The sequence below is a fragment of the Coregonus clupeaformis genome, chromosome 27 (genome assembly GCF_020615455.1).
Source record: "Coregonus clupeaformis isolate EN_2021a chromosome 27, ASM2061545v1, whole genome shotgun sequence".
Lineage (NCBI taxonomy): Eukaryota > Metazoa > Chordata > Actinopteri > Salmoniformes > Salmonidae > Coregonus > Coregonus clupeaformis.
This window is the reverse complement of record NC_059218.1, coordinates 10639450-10655841: the sequence shown is the minus strand read 5'-3', so window position 1 is coordinate 10655841 and position 16392 is coordinate 10639450. Positions and strand designations below refer to the sequence as shown.

The window sequence follows — 16392 nt, the reverse complement described above, 5'->3', positions numbered from 1 at the left end:
ATTAGCACCAGTGGCCTCCCATCCTTCCTGGCACGCATACCTTCTGGCACCCACCAGTGACAGAAATAAATACATGGAATGTCCTCATCCTCAAAATCCTATGCAGCACGTAATATCAGACATGAACAAATCCTGTGTAAAAAACGTCATATCAGACTGCAACACTTAACAAAGAGCTGCAGTTAGTTTCAGAATGGGTAGCAAGGGATAAGTTAGTCCTAAACATTTCCTAAACTAAAAGCATTGTATTTGGGACAAATCATTCACTAAACACTGAACCTCAACTACATCTCGTAATGAATCATGTAGAAATTGAGCAAGTTGAGGTGACTAAACTGCTTGGAGTATCCCTGGATTGTAAACTGTCATGGTAAAAACATTTTGATACAACAGTAGCTAAGATGGGGAGAAGTCTGTCCATAATAAAGTGGTGCTCTGCCTTCTTAACAACACTATGAACAAGGCAGGTCCTCCAGGCCCTAGTTTTGTCGCACCTGGACTACTGTTCAGTCGTGTGTTCAGGTGCCACAAAAAGGGACTTATGAAAATTGCAATTGGCTCAGAACAGGGCAGCACGGCAGGCCCTTGAATGTACACAGAGAGCTAACATTAATAATATGCATGCCAATCTCTCCTGGCTCAAAGTGGAGGAGAGAGTGACTTCATCACTACTTGTATTTATGAGAGGTATTGACATGTTGAATGCACCGATCTGTCTGTTTGTACTACTGACGAACAGCTCGGACACCCATGCATACCCCACAAGACATGTCACAAGAGTTTTTTTTCACAGTCCCCAAGTCCAGAACAGACTATGGGAGGCGCACAGTACTACATAGAGCCATGACTACATGGAACTCTATTCCACGTGAAGTAACTAATGCAAGCAGTAAAATTAGATTAAAAAAACAGATAAAAATACACCTTATGGAACAGCATGGACTGTGAAGCAACACAAACATAGGCACAGACACATGCATACACACACACGATAACATACGCACTATACACACACGTACACATTGATTTTTCTATTGTAGATATGTGGTGGTGGTGGAGTATGGGCCTGAGGGCACACAGTGTGTGGTGAAATCTGTGAATGTATTGTATTGTTTTTAAAATTGTATAACTGCCTTAATTTTGCTTGACCCCAGGAAGAGTAGCTGGTGCCTTGGCAGCAGCTAATAGGGATCAATAATAAATACAAATACAAATACCAGAACACCGGAAGAGGCGCAGAGGAAGGACCAAGCATCAGACCTTCACCCTGAGTGAGCAGACCACAGCAGACCTGGGCAGAAAATAGTTGTTTTTTGTAATTTATTTGAAAATACCAACTTTCAAATACTTGAGGTAGTCAAATATAGACAATCAACTAAACTATTTCCTTTGATATTCAAATACAGGTCTCAGAAAAACAAATAATGTTTGAAATGACTTTGAATACCTATGAGAAAAACAAACAGTATTTGAAGGTATTTGAATATATGCAAGTTATTAATAAAAAACAGAAACAATTATAGCTGCCAAATATTTAATGAACAAACAAAAACTAGAACAGTTAGTTTAATTAGTCTAAATATATTATCATTAGCACGTCTTGGACAGCTTCCAGATATGAATATTAACAGCCTAGAATTAAATACTTAACCTTTTCATGTGTGTTCCAAATATCTCTAAAGGTTGCCCCAGTTGTTTTATGTGCGTGAATGCATTCACTGTTCCAAAATGTGATTGTTATGCAACAGGACAGTTAACCTACGCTGCCCTCAAACCAAGGCACCAGGTTTCAACTTGTCAATTTCAAACAAGTTGTATTTTCTAACAACAGTTTGAATTGAGGTGTGTTCCGCCTCCTCATTAATTCACATAGAAGTAGCCCATTTCACTTTTGCGGACAATTTACCTTTGAGACATTACTGAGCCGGACAAACTCAAACTTCTACCTTTGATGAGAGCCCAAGCGCGAACTTTTCCCTCCCTGGCACATTTTCCGGCTGGCACCCGCATTGCCTTCACTACTAACAATAACTTTGGACATATGTGCCTTATTACATTATCATTGTAGTTTATGTATATTGTGTTGTCGTTTCTACTGTAGCACACCGTATGTATGTATGTCAGTGGAGGCTCCTCAGAGGAGGAAGGGGAGGACCATCCTCCTCAGTGAATTTCACACAAATAAAAATGGTAAAACATTGAAAAAGTTATCCTTTTTAGATAAAACTATACTAAATATATTCATGTCACCAAATAATTGATTAAAACACACTGTTTTGCAATTAAGGTCTACAGTAGCCTTAACTCCACTCTGTAGGGTAGCACCATTGTGTAACCAGAGGAAAGCTAGCTTCCGTTCTCCTCTTGGTACATTGACTTCAATACAAAACCTAGGAGGCTGTAGGTTATCAACCCCTTCCATAGACTTACACAGTAATTATGACAACTTCCGGAGGATGTCCTCTAACCTATCAGAGCTCTTGCAGCATGATCTGACATGTTATCCACCCATTCAAAGGATCATAGAATGAATCTAGTACTGAAAGCATAAGCTACAGCTAGCTAGCACTGCAGTGCATAACATGTGGTGAGCAGTTGATTCAAAGAGAGAGAAATACAATAGTTCAACAGTTTTCAACAAATTAGAGAGAAAGAGAGATTATCATTTCTTTTCACTTTCAGTTTCACTTACTTAGCTTGCAAATGCAGCTAGCTAGTTTAGTTACTCAAACAGGCAGCTCAAACAGAGGGATGCTATGTTAGCTAGCTGGCTATGACTATCCAACACAACACTGGAACTCTTCCAAGTCAAGGTGAGCTTTTGGTTTTATTAAATTATTTATACTGGGGCCCGCCGGTGTATCTGCTTACTGACTACATTTACATTTACATTTTCGTCATTTATCCAGAGCGACTTACAAATTGGTGCATTCACCTTATGATAGCCAGTGGGACAACCACTTTATAATATATATATATATATATATTTTTACACACTACACACTGTAACGTTACTGTATGATTGTAGCTGGCTTAGTTCTATTAGCAATTTTAACTAGGACGTTACTTTAACTAATATGGGGACAACGATGTAGGCTGTGTGTAGCGGTTATGACATGGTTTGGCTTGGAAAGGTTTTTTTGCCTGGTCAAATACAGCTGATGTGTTTTTCATTGAAGTCCACAAACGAACAGAAAAGTTGAGAGGAAGAGAGTGCTGCTATGAAAGTGGACTTTGTTTATGCATGATCAGGGGTGTTTCATTCCGCCAATTCTGTTGAAAAAAAGTTTCTTAAACGGACGCAAACGAAACAGGGAAAGAAATACCTGAATTTGTCCAATAGAAACTCTCAGTTTGCAACTGTTGGACTAATGATTACACCCTAGATAAGCTAGATGCAGGCAAGAGTGTGCAAGGCGGTATTGGATGTGTCACTGTCTGTCCATGTGTCACTGTCTGTCATCTCATATTTTTCTCTCGACCTGTGTACACCTACATTGTAAACTTTCATTCATAGGCTAGGTTGTAGCAACCTCCATGAGGGATATAGGGAACATTTTAGTATCATGTAGTAGTCATCCAACATCCTGTAAAAGAAATAAGGCCATGCTCATGAAAAGAAAATCATCCTCCCTCATCATAAACGGCACTGACCGCCACTGACGTATGTATGTATGGAGCATAATGTATTTACTGTTTTATTCACATGTTTTCAAGTACTGGTGACAAATTATGCAGTCCGATTCTTGCATAGATTGTAATGGACACCTATGATGTGTGTAAAATACTATTTTGAAGGTTGTACTGATTGTGATGAGCTAATGCTAAGCTAAAGCCCAGCTATGTGTGGCGCCATGTTTGTTGACATCATGCAATGCATTCTGGTTGTCACGTAAACGTCTGTCAGACCAACGATGTTATAAAAAAACGAGGTCAAGGGATGGTCTTTCGCATAAACTTCCGAAAGTGAATGATGGAATTTAATGATGGTAGACGACACACCCCCTTCCACATAAATACTGCAAATAGACCCAACTCATCTTGTAACCTTTGGTTAACATGAAAAAACAAACATGGCGGCGTGCACAAACTACCCATCGTCAGATTACTTTTGATTTTTTGAAAGTGTTTTATTCAGTTATTTCGATCATTGGTGAGGTCACCTGTGATGTGATGAATTGTAAATAGTAATTGCTATTAGCTAAATTCATATTATGGTTTCTGTCAGCCGAGTGTTAGCTAAATATGACCGCTTGTGTTAGGTCACTTTTTCCTCAGTTAGCGCTACGACTAATGTAGCCTACATTTTCCGGTTTGGATGAGAATTGTCTTATGCTGTCGCTACATCAATGAATGTCTGAACATTGCATCCAAAAATAAACTGCTCACATTGAGGACATAAAGTTGTAAAGACTGTGTTTGCACAAAATGTTTCTGTGAAAAAACAGTGTGGCCAACTCAAACGCTGACTGTTACATCAATCGTAACTGGACATTCTAAATAAGTGTTCTTATCACACCGGTTTAAGTGTATGCTGCAGGGACCACTCTAGAATGATCACACCCGTGTGTTCGTACGTGTCAAAGGGTTTTAATGATTGTAGAAAAAAAAAGCTAAACATTCGAATGTATCAATCGAAATAATGGAAAGTAATACAAATAGAAGCCAAACAGATTGTTTTATTGTTTAACGTTTATTTTCTCAGAATTTCTTTACATCATGGATTACATTACAAGGCCTTGGGTTGATGCATCTGAACATTAGGAGCTTACTTCCTGAACTGGATTACATCAAGATCTGGAGTATGCTGACATATCCGGACATTCTGGTATTGACTGAAACTTGGATCTCTGGGGACATTCGGGACTCTGATATTATTATTGAGGTTTATAATGTGTTCAGAGCTGACAAACAGGGTAGAGGTGGTGGAGGGCCATTCTTTAAAAAAATGTTTTATCTGTCTCTTTACTGAAATCCATTTCCCTTGCCAATTAGTTTTTGCTACTATCTTTGAAGCCTTTTTCTGGGGAAAGATGTATCCATAACTGTTATATGGGTCTACCGTCCTCCCTCGTCTAACCTTTTGTACACTCAAGGAGGTAACTAGTTTGTTGTCTTATTTTATTACATCAGAAATTATTATCCTGGGTGACCTACATTATGATTGAGAAATGTAGGCTTCAGACAATCTAAAATATGTGTAATGTTCTAAAACTAACCCAGCTGGTGACATGGCCCAACCCTAAAGATCCTTCAAAGTCAACTCTGATTGTTCTTATCTTAACGAATACACCAGAGAAATATGTTTCTACTGGTGTGTTCGCCCAAGACATTAGTGACCATTGCCCAGTTGTTTGTGTTAGAGATGTGAGAATAAAAAAAGCCTTCTGTCATCACAAAGAGAACCTTTAAAAACCTCAGTGAACAGGCTTTTTTACATTAGCATTATTTTAGTTACCTTGATTGTATTTCAGCTATCCCTGAACCTAATTTAGCTTTCAGCCTTTTTGCAAATGTCTTCAATACTATTGTGGATAATCATGATACCTTTAACTCTTAATTTTTTGAAGGTAGATCGAATGGCTGGTACACGACAGAATTATAAGAAGTAATTCATTAAAGAGATGATGCTTGGGTCAAGAACAGTAAAAAAGGCTTAGTCCCGGACAGGCAAGCTTTTAAGAAACTGAGGAATCACTGTGTAAGACATGAGAAAGGCTAAATCTAATTATTTTGTAACCGCTCTTTCGGATTGTAGTGGGAACCCGGCTAAATTCAGGAAAACTGTAAAATCCCTGAAGCGTTCTAATTCCTCCTCCCTGCCACAACAAATTAATTCAGACACTGGCATCATTACAGAAAGAAATGGCACCTTTTTATTTCAGCGGGCTACAGTGCCTTGCAAAAGTATTCATCCCCCTTGGTGTTTTTCCTATTTTGTTGCATTGTAATTTAAATTGATTTTTATTTGGATTTCATGTAATGGACATATACAAAATAGTCCAAATTGGTGAAGTGAAATGAAAAAAATAACTTGTTTCAAAAAATTCTAAAAAATAAATAACGGAAAAGTGGTGCGTGCATATGTATTCACCCCCTTTGCTATGAAGCCCCTAAATAAGATCTGGTGCAACCAATTACCTTCAGAAGTCACATAATTAGTTAAATAAAGTCCACTTGTGTGCAATCTAAGTGTCACATGATCTGTCACATGATCTCAGTATATATACACCTGTTCTGAAAGGCCCCAGAGTCTGCATCACCACTAAACAAATGGCACCACCAAGCAAGCGGCACCATGAAGACCAAGGAGCTCTCCAAACAGGTCAGGGACAAAGTTGTGGAGAAGTACAGATCAGGGTTGGGTTATTAAAACAAATCTGAAACTTTGAACATCCCACGGAGCACCATTAAATCCATTATTAAAACATTTAAAGAATATGGCACCACAACAAACCTGCCAAGAGAGGGCCGCCCACCAAAACTCACGGACCAGGCAAGGAGGGCATTAATCAGAGAGGCAACAAAGAGACCAAAGATATCCCTGAAGGAGCTGCAAAGCTCCACAGCGGAGATTGGAGTATCTGTCCATAGGACCACTTTAAGCCGTACACTCCACAGAGCTGGGCTTTACAGAAGAATGGCCAGAAAAAGCCATTGCTTTAAGAAAAAAATAAGCAAACACGTTTGGTGTTTGCCAAAAGGCATGTGGTCAGATGAGACTAAAATTGAGCTTTTTGGCCATCTAGGAAAACGCTATGTCTGGTGCAAACCCAATGCATCTCATCACCCCAAGAGCACCATCCCCACAGTGATGCATGGTGGTGGCAGCATCATCCTGTGGGGATGTTTTTCATCGGCAGGGACTGGGAAACTGGTCAGAATTGAAGGAATGATGGATGGCGCTAAATACAGGGAAATTCTTGAGGGAAACCTGTTTCAGTCTTCCAGAGATTTGAGACTGGGATCGGAGGTTCACCTTCCAGCAGGACAATGACCCTAAGCATACTGCTAAAGCAAGACTCTAGTGGCTTAGTCAAATCCCAGACCTCAATCCAATTGAGAATCTGTGGTATGACTTAAAGATTGCTGTACACCAGCGGAACCCATCCAACTTGAAGGAGCTGGAGCAGTTTTGCCTTGAAGAATGGGCAAAAATCCCAGTGGCTAGATGTGCCAAGCTTATAGAGACATACCCCAAGAGACTTGCAGCTGTAATTGCTGCAAAAGGTGGCTCTACAAAGTATTAACTTTGTCTTAATTCTTGTTTGTTTCACAAGAAAAAACATTTTGCTTCTTCAAAGTGGTAGGCATGTTGTGTAAATCAAATGATACAAACCCCCAAAAAATCAATTTTAATTCCAGGTTGTAATGCAACAAAATAGGAAAAATGCCAAGGGGGTTGAATACTTTCGCTAGCCACTATCTCTTTGAAATAACTTCTAAGCCTATTCACAATGATATTGGGCTGGATGCTGATAGGGGAAACTTGCTGAATGATCAGAGAAATGATAGTCAAAGCTTTTCTTTTAGGCTATTTATAATATATATATAATATATAATATAATATATAATATAATATATAATATGCCATTTAGCAGACGCTTTTATCCAAAGCGACTTACAGTCATGCGTGCATACATTTTTTTTTTGTGTATGGGTGGTCCCGGGGATCGGACCCACTACCTTGGCGTTACAAGCGCCGTGCTCTACCAGCTGAGCTACAGAGGACCAGAGAGAAGTCCTGGATGCTTTGCTAGCAATGGACAACAAGAAATTCACAGGGGCCGACCAATTGGATCCCGGTCTGCTTAAATGTGCAGCGGCCATCAACGTTGGCTCAATAACCCACATTTTTTATTTAACATTGTTATCAGGAAATTTTCCAAAGGTATGGAAATCAGCTCGTGTTGCCACTGCATAAGGGTGGGGATAGTAGTGATTTTAATCATTATTGCCCCATTTCAAGGCTTCTTTGTCTAGCTAAGATTCTTGAATCCTTGGTAAATGTACAACTTTCCCCTTTTTTTATCTGTGAAATGTATTTTGGATGTAAACCAATCAGGGTTTAGGCCTGGGCATAGCACTATTACAGCAACCACTTTAGTTTTTAATGATCTTGTCAATGCTTTAGACCCTAAAAAGAAAAGTAGTGCTTTCTTTGTGGACCTGTCAAAAGCTTTTGATACTGTTGATCATGCTATTTTATTGAATAAGTTGTCTTCGATAGGCCTGAGCTCTGACTCAGGCCATCGTGATTGATGGGGTTAAGTCTGAATTTCTTGATGTACATAAAGGTGTACCACGGGTCGATTTTGGGACCTATTCTCTTCACTATTTATATAAACACCATTGGTCAATCTGTTAAAAATTGTAAACTTAATATATATGTGGATGATACTATTATGTTTGCTATTGCTCCGAATGTTGATCTGGCTGTGTCAAAAATACAGTCAGATTTTATAGCTATGCAGGAATCCCTTGCTGTTGATGGCGCCAGAGGGGATGGCTGCCGTTTTATGGACTCTTAACCAACCGTGCTATTTTGTGTGTTTTTTCGCATTGTTTGTAACATATTTTGTACATAGTCCCCTGTAGCTCAGTTGGTAGAGCATGGCGCTTGCAACGCCAGGGTTGTGGGTTCGTTTCCCACGGGGGGCCAGTATGAAAATGTATGCACTCACTAACTTTAAGTCGCTCTGGATAAGAGCGTCTGTTAAATGACGTAAATGTAAATAATGTTGCTGCTACCATTTCTTATGACCGAAAAGAGCTTCTGGACATCAGAACAGCGATTACTCACCTTGAACTAGACTAATTATTGTTATTTTATGAGTCGGACGAGCAGGATTTGCTCCAGACACCCGACAGGGCCCTCATCCCGTCATTCGCAGTAGAAAGAAAAGTAGATATCACGGAAGGAGATCGGGGTGCTTGGTAAGGAGTCGGCGATGAGTGGCTAATCTGCCTTTGCCATCGATACTATTGGCCAATTTACAATCGTTTGACAAAAAAATTGATGAACTACAGGCATGAATATCCTACCAACGGGACATTAAAAACTGTAATATCTTATGCTTCACCGACTCGTGGCTGAACGATGACATGAATGACATACAGCCGGCGGGTTATACACTGTATCAGCAGGATAGAACAGCAGCCTCTGTTAAGACAAGGGGTGGCGGTCTATGTATATTTGTAAACAACAGCTGGTGCAAAAAAAAAGGTTTTGCTCACCTAAGGTATATCTCATTATAAGCTGTAGACCACACTATCTACCAAGAGAGTTTTCATCTATATTCTTCGTAGCTGTCTACTTACCACCACATACCGATGCTGGCACTAAGACCGCACTCAATTAACTATATACGGCCATAAGCTAACAGGAAAGCGCTCATCCAGAGGCAGAGCTCCTAGTGGCCGGGGACTTTAATGCAGGGAAACTTACATCCGTTTTACCTCATTTCTACCAGCATGTTAAATGTGCAAACAGAGGGAAAAAAAGTCTAGACCACCTTTACTCCACACACAGAGAAGCGTACAAAGCTCTCCCTCGCCCTCCATTTGGAAAATCGGACCATTATTCTATCCTCCTGATTCCTGCTTACAAGCAAAAACTAAAGCAGGCCAGTGACTCGGTCAATAAAAAAGTGGTCAGATGAAGCAGATGCTAAGCTAAAGGACTGTTTTGCTAGCACAGACTGGAATATGTTCCGGGATTCTTCCGATGGCATTGAGGAGTACACCACATCAGTCACTGGCTTCATCAATAAGTGCATCGATGACGTCATCCCCAAAGTGACTGTACGTACATACCCCAACCAGAAGCCATGGATTACAGGCAACATCCACACTGAGCTAAAGGGTAGAGCTGCCGCTTTCAAGGAGTTCGACTCGGAAGCTTATAAGAAATCCCGCTATGCCCTCCGACGAACCATCAAACAGGCAAAGCGTCAATACAGGACTAAGATCGAATCGTACTACACCGGCTCCATCGCTCGTCGGATGTGGCAGGGCTTGCAAACTATTACAGACTACAAAGGGAAGCACAGCCGCAAGCTGCCCGGTAACACAAGCCTACCAGACAAGCTAAATTACTTCTATGCTCGCTTCGAGGCAAGTAACACTGAAACATGCATGAGAGCATCAGCTGTTCCAGATGACTGTGTGATCACGCTCTCCATAGCCGATGTGAGTAAGTCCTTTAAACAGGTTAACATTCACAAGGCCGCAGGACCAGACGGATTACCAGGACGTGTACTCGGAGCATGCGCTGACCAACTGGCAATGTCTTCACTGACATTTTCAACCTCTCCCTGTCTGAGTCTGTAATACCAACTGCCTAAATGACTACCGACCCGTAGCGCTCACGTCTGTAGCCATGAAGTGCTTTGAAAGGCTGGTCATGGCTCACATCAATACCATTATCCCAGAAACCCACTCCAATTTGCATATCACCCCAACAGATCCACAGATGATGCAATCTCTATTGCGCTCCACACTGCCCTTTCACACCTGGAAAAAAGCAACACCTATGTGAGAATGCTATTCATTGACTACAGCTCAGCGTTCAACACCATAGTGCCCTCAAAGCTCATCACTAACCTAAGGACCCTAGGACTAAACACCTCCCTCTGCAACTGTATCCTGGACATCCTGACGGGCCGCCCCAAGGTGGAAAGGGTAGGTAACAACATATCCGCCACGCTGTTCCTCAACACGGGGGCCCCTCAGGGGTGCGTGCTCAGTCCCCTCCTGTACTCCCTGTTCACTCATGACTGCTTGGCTAGGAGGCCAGCTTTTGCAGATAGGGGCTACCGTTCTCATACCAGACTTAATTGAATGAAAAAAATGTAATAGGGTCCCCAAATATGGGGACTTTACATTTAAGAGGTTTTAAACAGCATGATCACTACATCGGTGTATCTTGTGCTGGGGACAATAAAAGGCCACTCTAAAATGTGCAGTTCTGTCACACAACACAATGCCACAGATGTCTCAAGTTTTGAGGGCACGTGCAATTGGCATGCTGACTGCAGGAATGTCCACCAGAGCTATTGCCAGAGAATTTGTAAGTCGCTCTGGATAAGAGCGTCTGCTAAATGACGTAAAAGTAAATTTAATGTTCATTTCTCTACCATAAGCCTCCTCCAATGTTGTTTTAGATAATTTGGCAGTATGTCCAACCAGGCTCACAACTGCAGATCATGTGTATGGCGTCGTGTGGGCGAGCAGTTTGCTCATGTCAAAGTTGTGAACAGAGTGCCCCATGGTGGCGGTGGGGTTATGGTATGGGCAGGCATAAGCTACAGACAATGAACACAATTGTATTTTACTGATGGCAATTTCAATGCACAGATATTCCGTGACGAGATCCTGAGGCCCATTGTCGTGCCATTCATCCACCTACATCACCTCATGTTTCAGCATGATAATGCACGGCCACCTCCAATGTCATTTTAGAGAATTTGGCAATACCTCCAACCGGCCTCACAACCAATGACCACGTGTAACCACGCAAGCCCAGGACCTCCACATCCAGCTTCTTCATCTGCGGGATGGTCTGAGAACAGCCACCCGAACAGCTGATAAAACTGAGGAGTACTTCTGTCTATGATAAAGCCCTTTTGTGGGGAAAAATGTATGCTGATTGGCTGGGCCTGTCTCCCCAGTGAGTGGGCCTATGCCCTCCCAGGCCCACCCATGGCTACGCCCCTGCCCAGTCATGTGAAATCCATAGAGTAGGGCCTAATGAATTTATTTCCATTGACTGATTTCCTTACATTAACTGTAACTCATTAAAATCTTTGAAATTGTTGCATATTGCGTATAAATACTTAGGCATTTGGATTTACAGTTGAAGTCGGAAGTTTACATACACTTAGGTTGGAGTCATTAAAACTAGTTTTTCAACCACTCCACACATTTCTTGTTAACAAACGACACTTTTGGCAAGTCGGTTAGTACATCTACTTTGTGCATGACACAAGTAATTTCTCCAACAATTGTTTACAGACAGATTATTTCACTTATAATTCACTGTATCACAATTCCAGTGGGTCAGAAGTTTACATACACTAAGTTGACTGTGCCTTTAAACAGCTTGGAAAATTACAGAAAATTATGTCACGGCTTTAGAAGCTTCTGATAAGCTAATTGACATCATTTGAGTCAATTGGAGGTGTACCTGAGGATGTATTTCAAGGCCTACCTTCAAACTCAGTGCCTCTTTGCTTGACATCATGGGAAAATCAAAAGAAATCAGCCAAGACCTCAGAAAAAAATGGTAGACCTCCACAGGTCTGGTTCATCCTTGGGAGCAATTTCCAAACGCCTGAAGGTACCACGTTCATCTGTACAAACAATAGTACGCAAGTATAAACACCATGGGACCACGCAGCCGTCATACCGCTCAGGAAGGAGACGCGTTCTGTCTCCTAGAGATGAATGTACTTTGGTGCCAAAAGTGCAAATCAATCCCAGAACAACAGCAAAGGACCTTGTGAAGATGCTGGAGGAAACAGGTACAAAAGTATCTATATCCACAGTAAAACGAGTCCTATATTGACATAACCTGAAAGGCCGCTCAGCAAGGAAGAAGCCACTGCTCCAAATCTGCCATAAAAAAGACAGACTACGGTTTGCAACTGCACATGGGGACAAAGATCGTACTTTTTGGAGAAATGTCCTCTGGTCTGATGAAACAAAAATAGAACTGTTTGGCCATAATGACCATCGTTATGTTTGGAGGAAATAGGGGGTCACTTGCAAGCTGAATAACACTATCCCAACCGTGAAGCACGGGGGTGGCAGCTTCATGCTGTGGGGGTGCTTTGCTGCAGCAGGGACTGGTTTACTACACAAAATAGATGGCATCATGAGGAAGGAAAATTATGTGTATATATTGAAGCAACATCTCAAGACATCAGTCAGGAAGTTAAAGCTTGGTCGCAAATGAGTCTTCCAAATGGACAATGACCCCAAGCATACTTCCAAAGTTGTGGCAAAATGGCTTAAGGACAACAAAGTCAAGGTATTGGAGTGGCCATCACAAAGCTCTGACCTCAATCCTATAGAACATTTGTGGGCAGAACTGAAAAAACGTGTGCGAGCAAGGAGGCCTACAAACCTGACTCAGTTACACCAGCTCTGTCAGGAGGAATGGGCCAAAATTCACCCAACTTATTGTCGGAAGCTTGTGGAAGGCTACCCGAACCGTTTGACCCAAGTTAAACAATTTAAAGGCAATGCTACCAAATACTAATTGAGTGTATGTAAACTTCTGACCCACTGGGAACGTGATGAAATAAATAAAAGCTGAAAGAAATCATTCTCTCTACTATTTTTCTGACATTTCACATTCTTAAAATAAAGTGGTGATCCTAACTGACCTAAGACAGGGAATTTTTACTAGGATTAAATGTCAGGAATTGTGAAAAACTGAGTTTAAATGTATTTGTCTAAGGTGTATGGAAACCTCCGACTTCAACTGTATATAGATTTGACATTTAAAAACATATAGATTAGGTTGTTAAGAAGCTAAGATTTAGAGTTGGCTTTTTCTACAGAAACAGATCATGCCTTTCTCTAAACAGTAGGAAGCAGAATATTCAGTCAACCTTTTAATCTGTTCCTGATTATGGTGATATTATTTATCAAATTGCAGCTGCTACTACTCTTAAAACTTCGGATGCCATCTACCATAGTGCCCTTCATTTTGTTACAGGTGACAGTTTTGATACTCATCACTGCATCCTGTATCAAAAGGTTGGCTGGACTTCGCTAAAGACCCTTAGATCTCTACATTACTCCCTTTTTGTTTACAAGGCCCTACTTCATAAACTTCTGTTTTATCTAACTTTGCTGTTGAAGTATAGACACCTGAGTTGCCTTACCCGTTTACATGATTGGTTAACTCTTGATGTTTCTAGGGTCTTCACCGAGCTAATTAAATCTGCTTTTAGTTTTAATGCACCGTATTGCTGGAACAAAATGTGACTTGTAGGTAGGGTTGTAAAACTCTGGTAATTTTTGCAAGATTCTCAGTTTGTCCAGAAATCCTCGTTTGAGGTTTCCTGGAAATGGAAGCAGGAAATCCATAATCATTCAAACAGGATGTTTGCAACCCTACTTGCAGGACAATTATGCATGTAACTTAAAGGACAACCTTACTGGGTACCACTACAGTGACAAATGTTTGTAGCCCTTTGGGAACAATTTGTGTCTTTCTTAAAGTGTAATACAGTGGTCTGAAACTCACGGTTTACAGGCCACAGCAGGCCTGCAAGTCACATTATGCTGGCTTGCAAGGTGACGTGGAATTCCTATTGTAATCCAGGCTGTGTAGTGAGATCCAATTTGTGTTTTTGTTTTTTTAATCACCTGCAACCTGTATTCTGAATGATTGCCAGGATTGTGAAAACTAAGCTATGAGACTACCTGAGCATCTAAATTGGAACAACCATTTCAGTAATGGTTGCAATAAGTCCAAGTAACATCTATGCACAAACATAGATATTTAAACAAACAACTCTAAAAATAAACCTGCAATAGAGCATGCTGAGAAATATGATAATGATGGGCGTGGTTTTGGTTAAAAATGATATATATTAGTTTTAAGCCCCAGTATTAGGGTAAAACTAGTATTTGAATAAGGTTTTACACTAAGCAGTGAGTTAATTTAACACTGTTCCGGTGTCTATATGGGTCCACAGACCCAACACTTTCAGTGTTGATTTAACACTGTCAGTATTAATTATTTTTTTTAAACCATTAACAGTGGAGAATTTGTTGTGCAGTATAGTGTCACAACTTATTTATACTGATCTGTAGACAATATCATTGGTTGATTGGTTTGACTTGATTATCTACACCTGGGCCCTGTTCAGGAGAATGCACATTTACAGAATGTTCAGATAGAAATGTACTGTGTAGATCAAATATGATCTACTGTCAGATACATTCAAATATTATAGGACATTGTGTGTGCTTTAGTCATTATATTTCTATCCGCAACATGCATCTCCAGTTGCAGCCCTGCCATTAGTTGAAGGCAGCAAATCCAATAGATTCTGAAAGTAGTCACTTCCTGAGATCTGTATTCAAATATTATTTTTAAGTAGTTGCTTTCTCAAATCTGTATTCAAATAGTTTTAAAAAGTAGTCATTTTTTTGGATCTGTATTTGTAGTCACATCCAACGTAAATATTTATTCCGCCAATTTAAAAAAAAACTTTCCACAAAGCATATTTAAAACTATAGTTATCCCAGGTCTGGACCACAGGGGAGTGCCCCCACTGACCCCAGGGTCTAAGGCTCCCATGTGTGCCTACTTGCTCCTCAGGTTGTCCTTCCTCCCCTCTGCAGATCCAGCACCAATCCAGATCCCGGTATCCAGCACCAGTCCCAGCACCAGACCACCAGACAAGGCACGGAGGAGAGAACAGATCTTCACCCGGAGCGACCAGGCCACAGGGGAGTACTACCATTGACCTCTGGGTCTGGGGCTCCCTTGTGTGAAGGCTTGCTCCTCAGGCTGTCCTTCCTCCCTGCTACAGCCCCAGATCCCGACCCAGCACCTGCAGCAGCCCCAGTTCCTGGTTCCTGGTTACTGTTTCCCAGTCCCCAGTCCAAGCACCAGACCCAGCACCAACTCCTGGTCCCCAGTCCCGGTCATAGCACGACTTCCAGGCCGGCCCTAACACCAGTGCCAACCCAGGCTCAAAGACAGTTTATATCTACAAGGTATCAGACTGCTGAACACTTGAACTGGACTGACCACCTGCTCTGATTCTCCTTGCATTAGCACACATGCACTCACTCATGCACACATCCACACAGACATACACACACCCATCACAACTGCTGCTACCAGACTCTTATTATACTGCTCAGTTTATACATTGCCCCCCATCCCACCTTCCCCAATACACATGTAAATATTGGACTATAAATTGAGACTTCCTGTATTATAATTATGCTATAATATTAATTATATTCTACTGAGCCATTTACTTTATGTTTGTATTCTTGCCTTTTATTATTTATTATTGTTGTTGCATTGTCGAGAAGGAAACCTGCAAGTAAGCATTTCGTTGTACGACGTATACCATTTGTATCCCGTACTTACGACTAACAAAACTTGAAACTTGGTGCCAGGACAACAACCTCTCCCTAAACTTCAGCAAGACAAAGGAGCTGATCGTGGACTACAGGAAATGGAGGGCCGAGCACGCCCCCATTCACATCAACAGGACTGAAGTGGAGAAGGTCGAGAGCTTCAAGTTCCTCAGTGTCCACATCACTAAGGATCTATCATGGTCCAAACACACCAACACAGTTGTGAAGAGTGCATGACAACGCTTCCTCCCCCTCAAGAGGCTGAAAAGATTT

General features: G+C 41.2%; 1 protein-coding gene across 2 annotated transcripts in view; it reads left to right on the top strand.

The window, feature by feature from the left end:
- Positions 1-15816, top strand: part of LOC123482012 (U3 small nucleolar RNA-associated protein 25-like) — a 60424-nt gene extending 44608 nt beyond the window's left edge. For both annotated transcript variants that reach the window (XM_045208035.1, XM_045208034.1), the window contains exon 3: positions 15367-15816. In XM_045208035.1, coding sequence (XP_045063970.1) covers positions 15367-15519 — 153 coding nt within the window. In that variant the 3' untranslated portion in view covers positions 15520-15816. The remainder of the gene's footprint in view (positions 1-15366) is intronic.
- Positions 15817-16392: the final 576 nt, after the last annotated feature.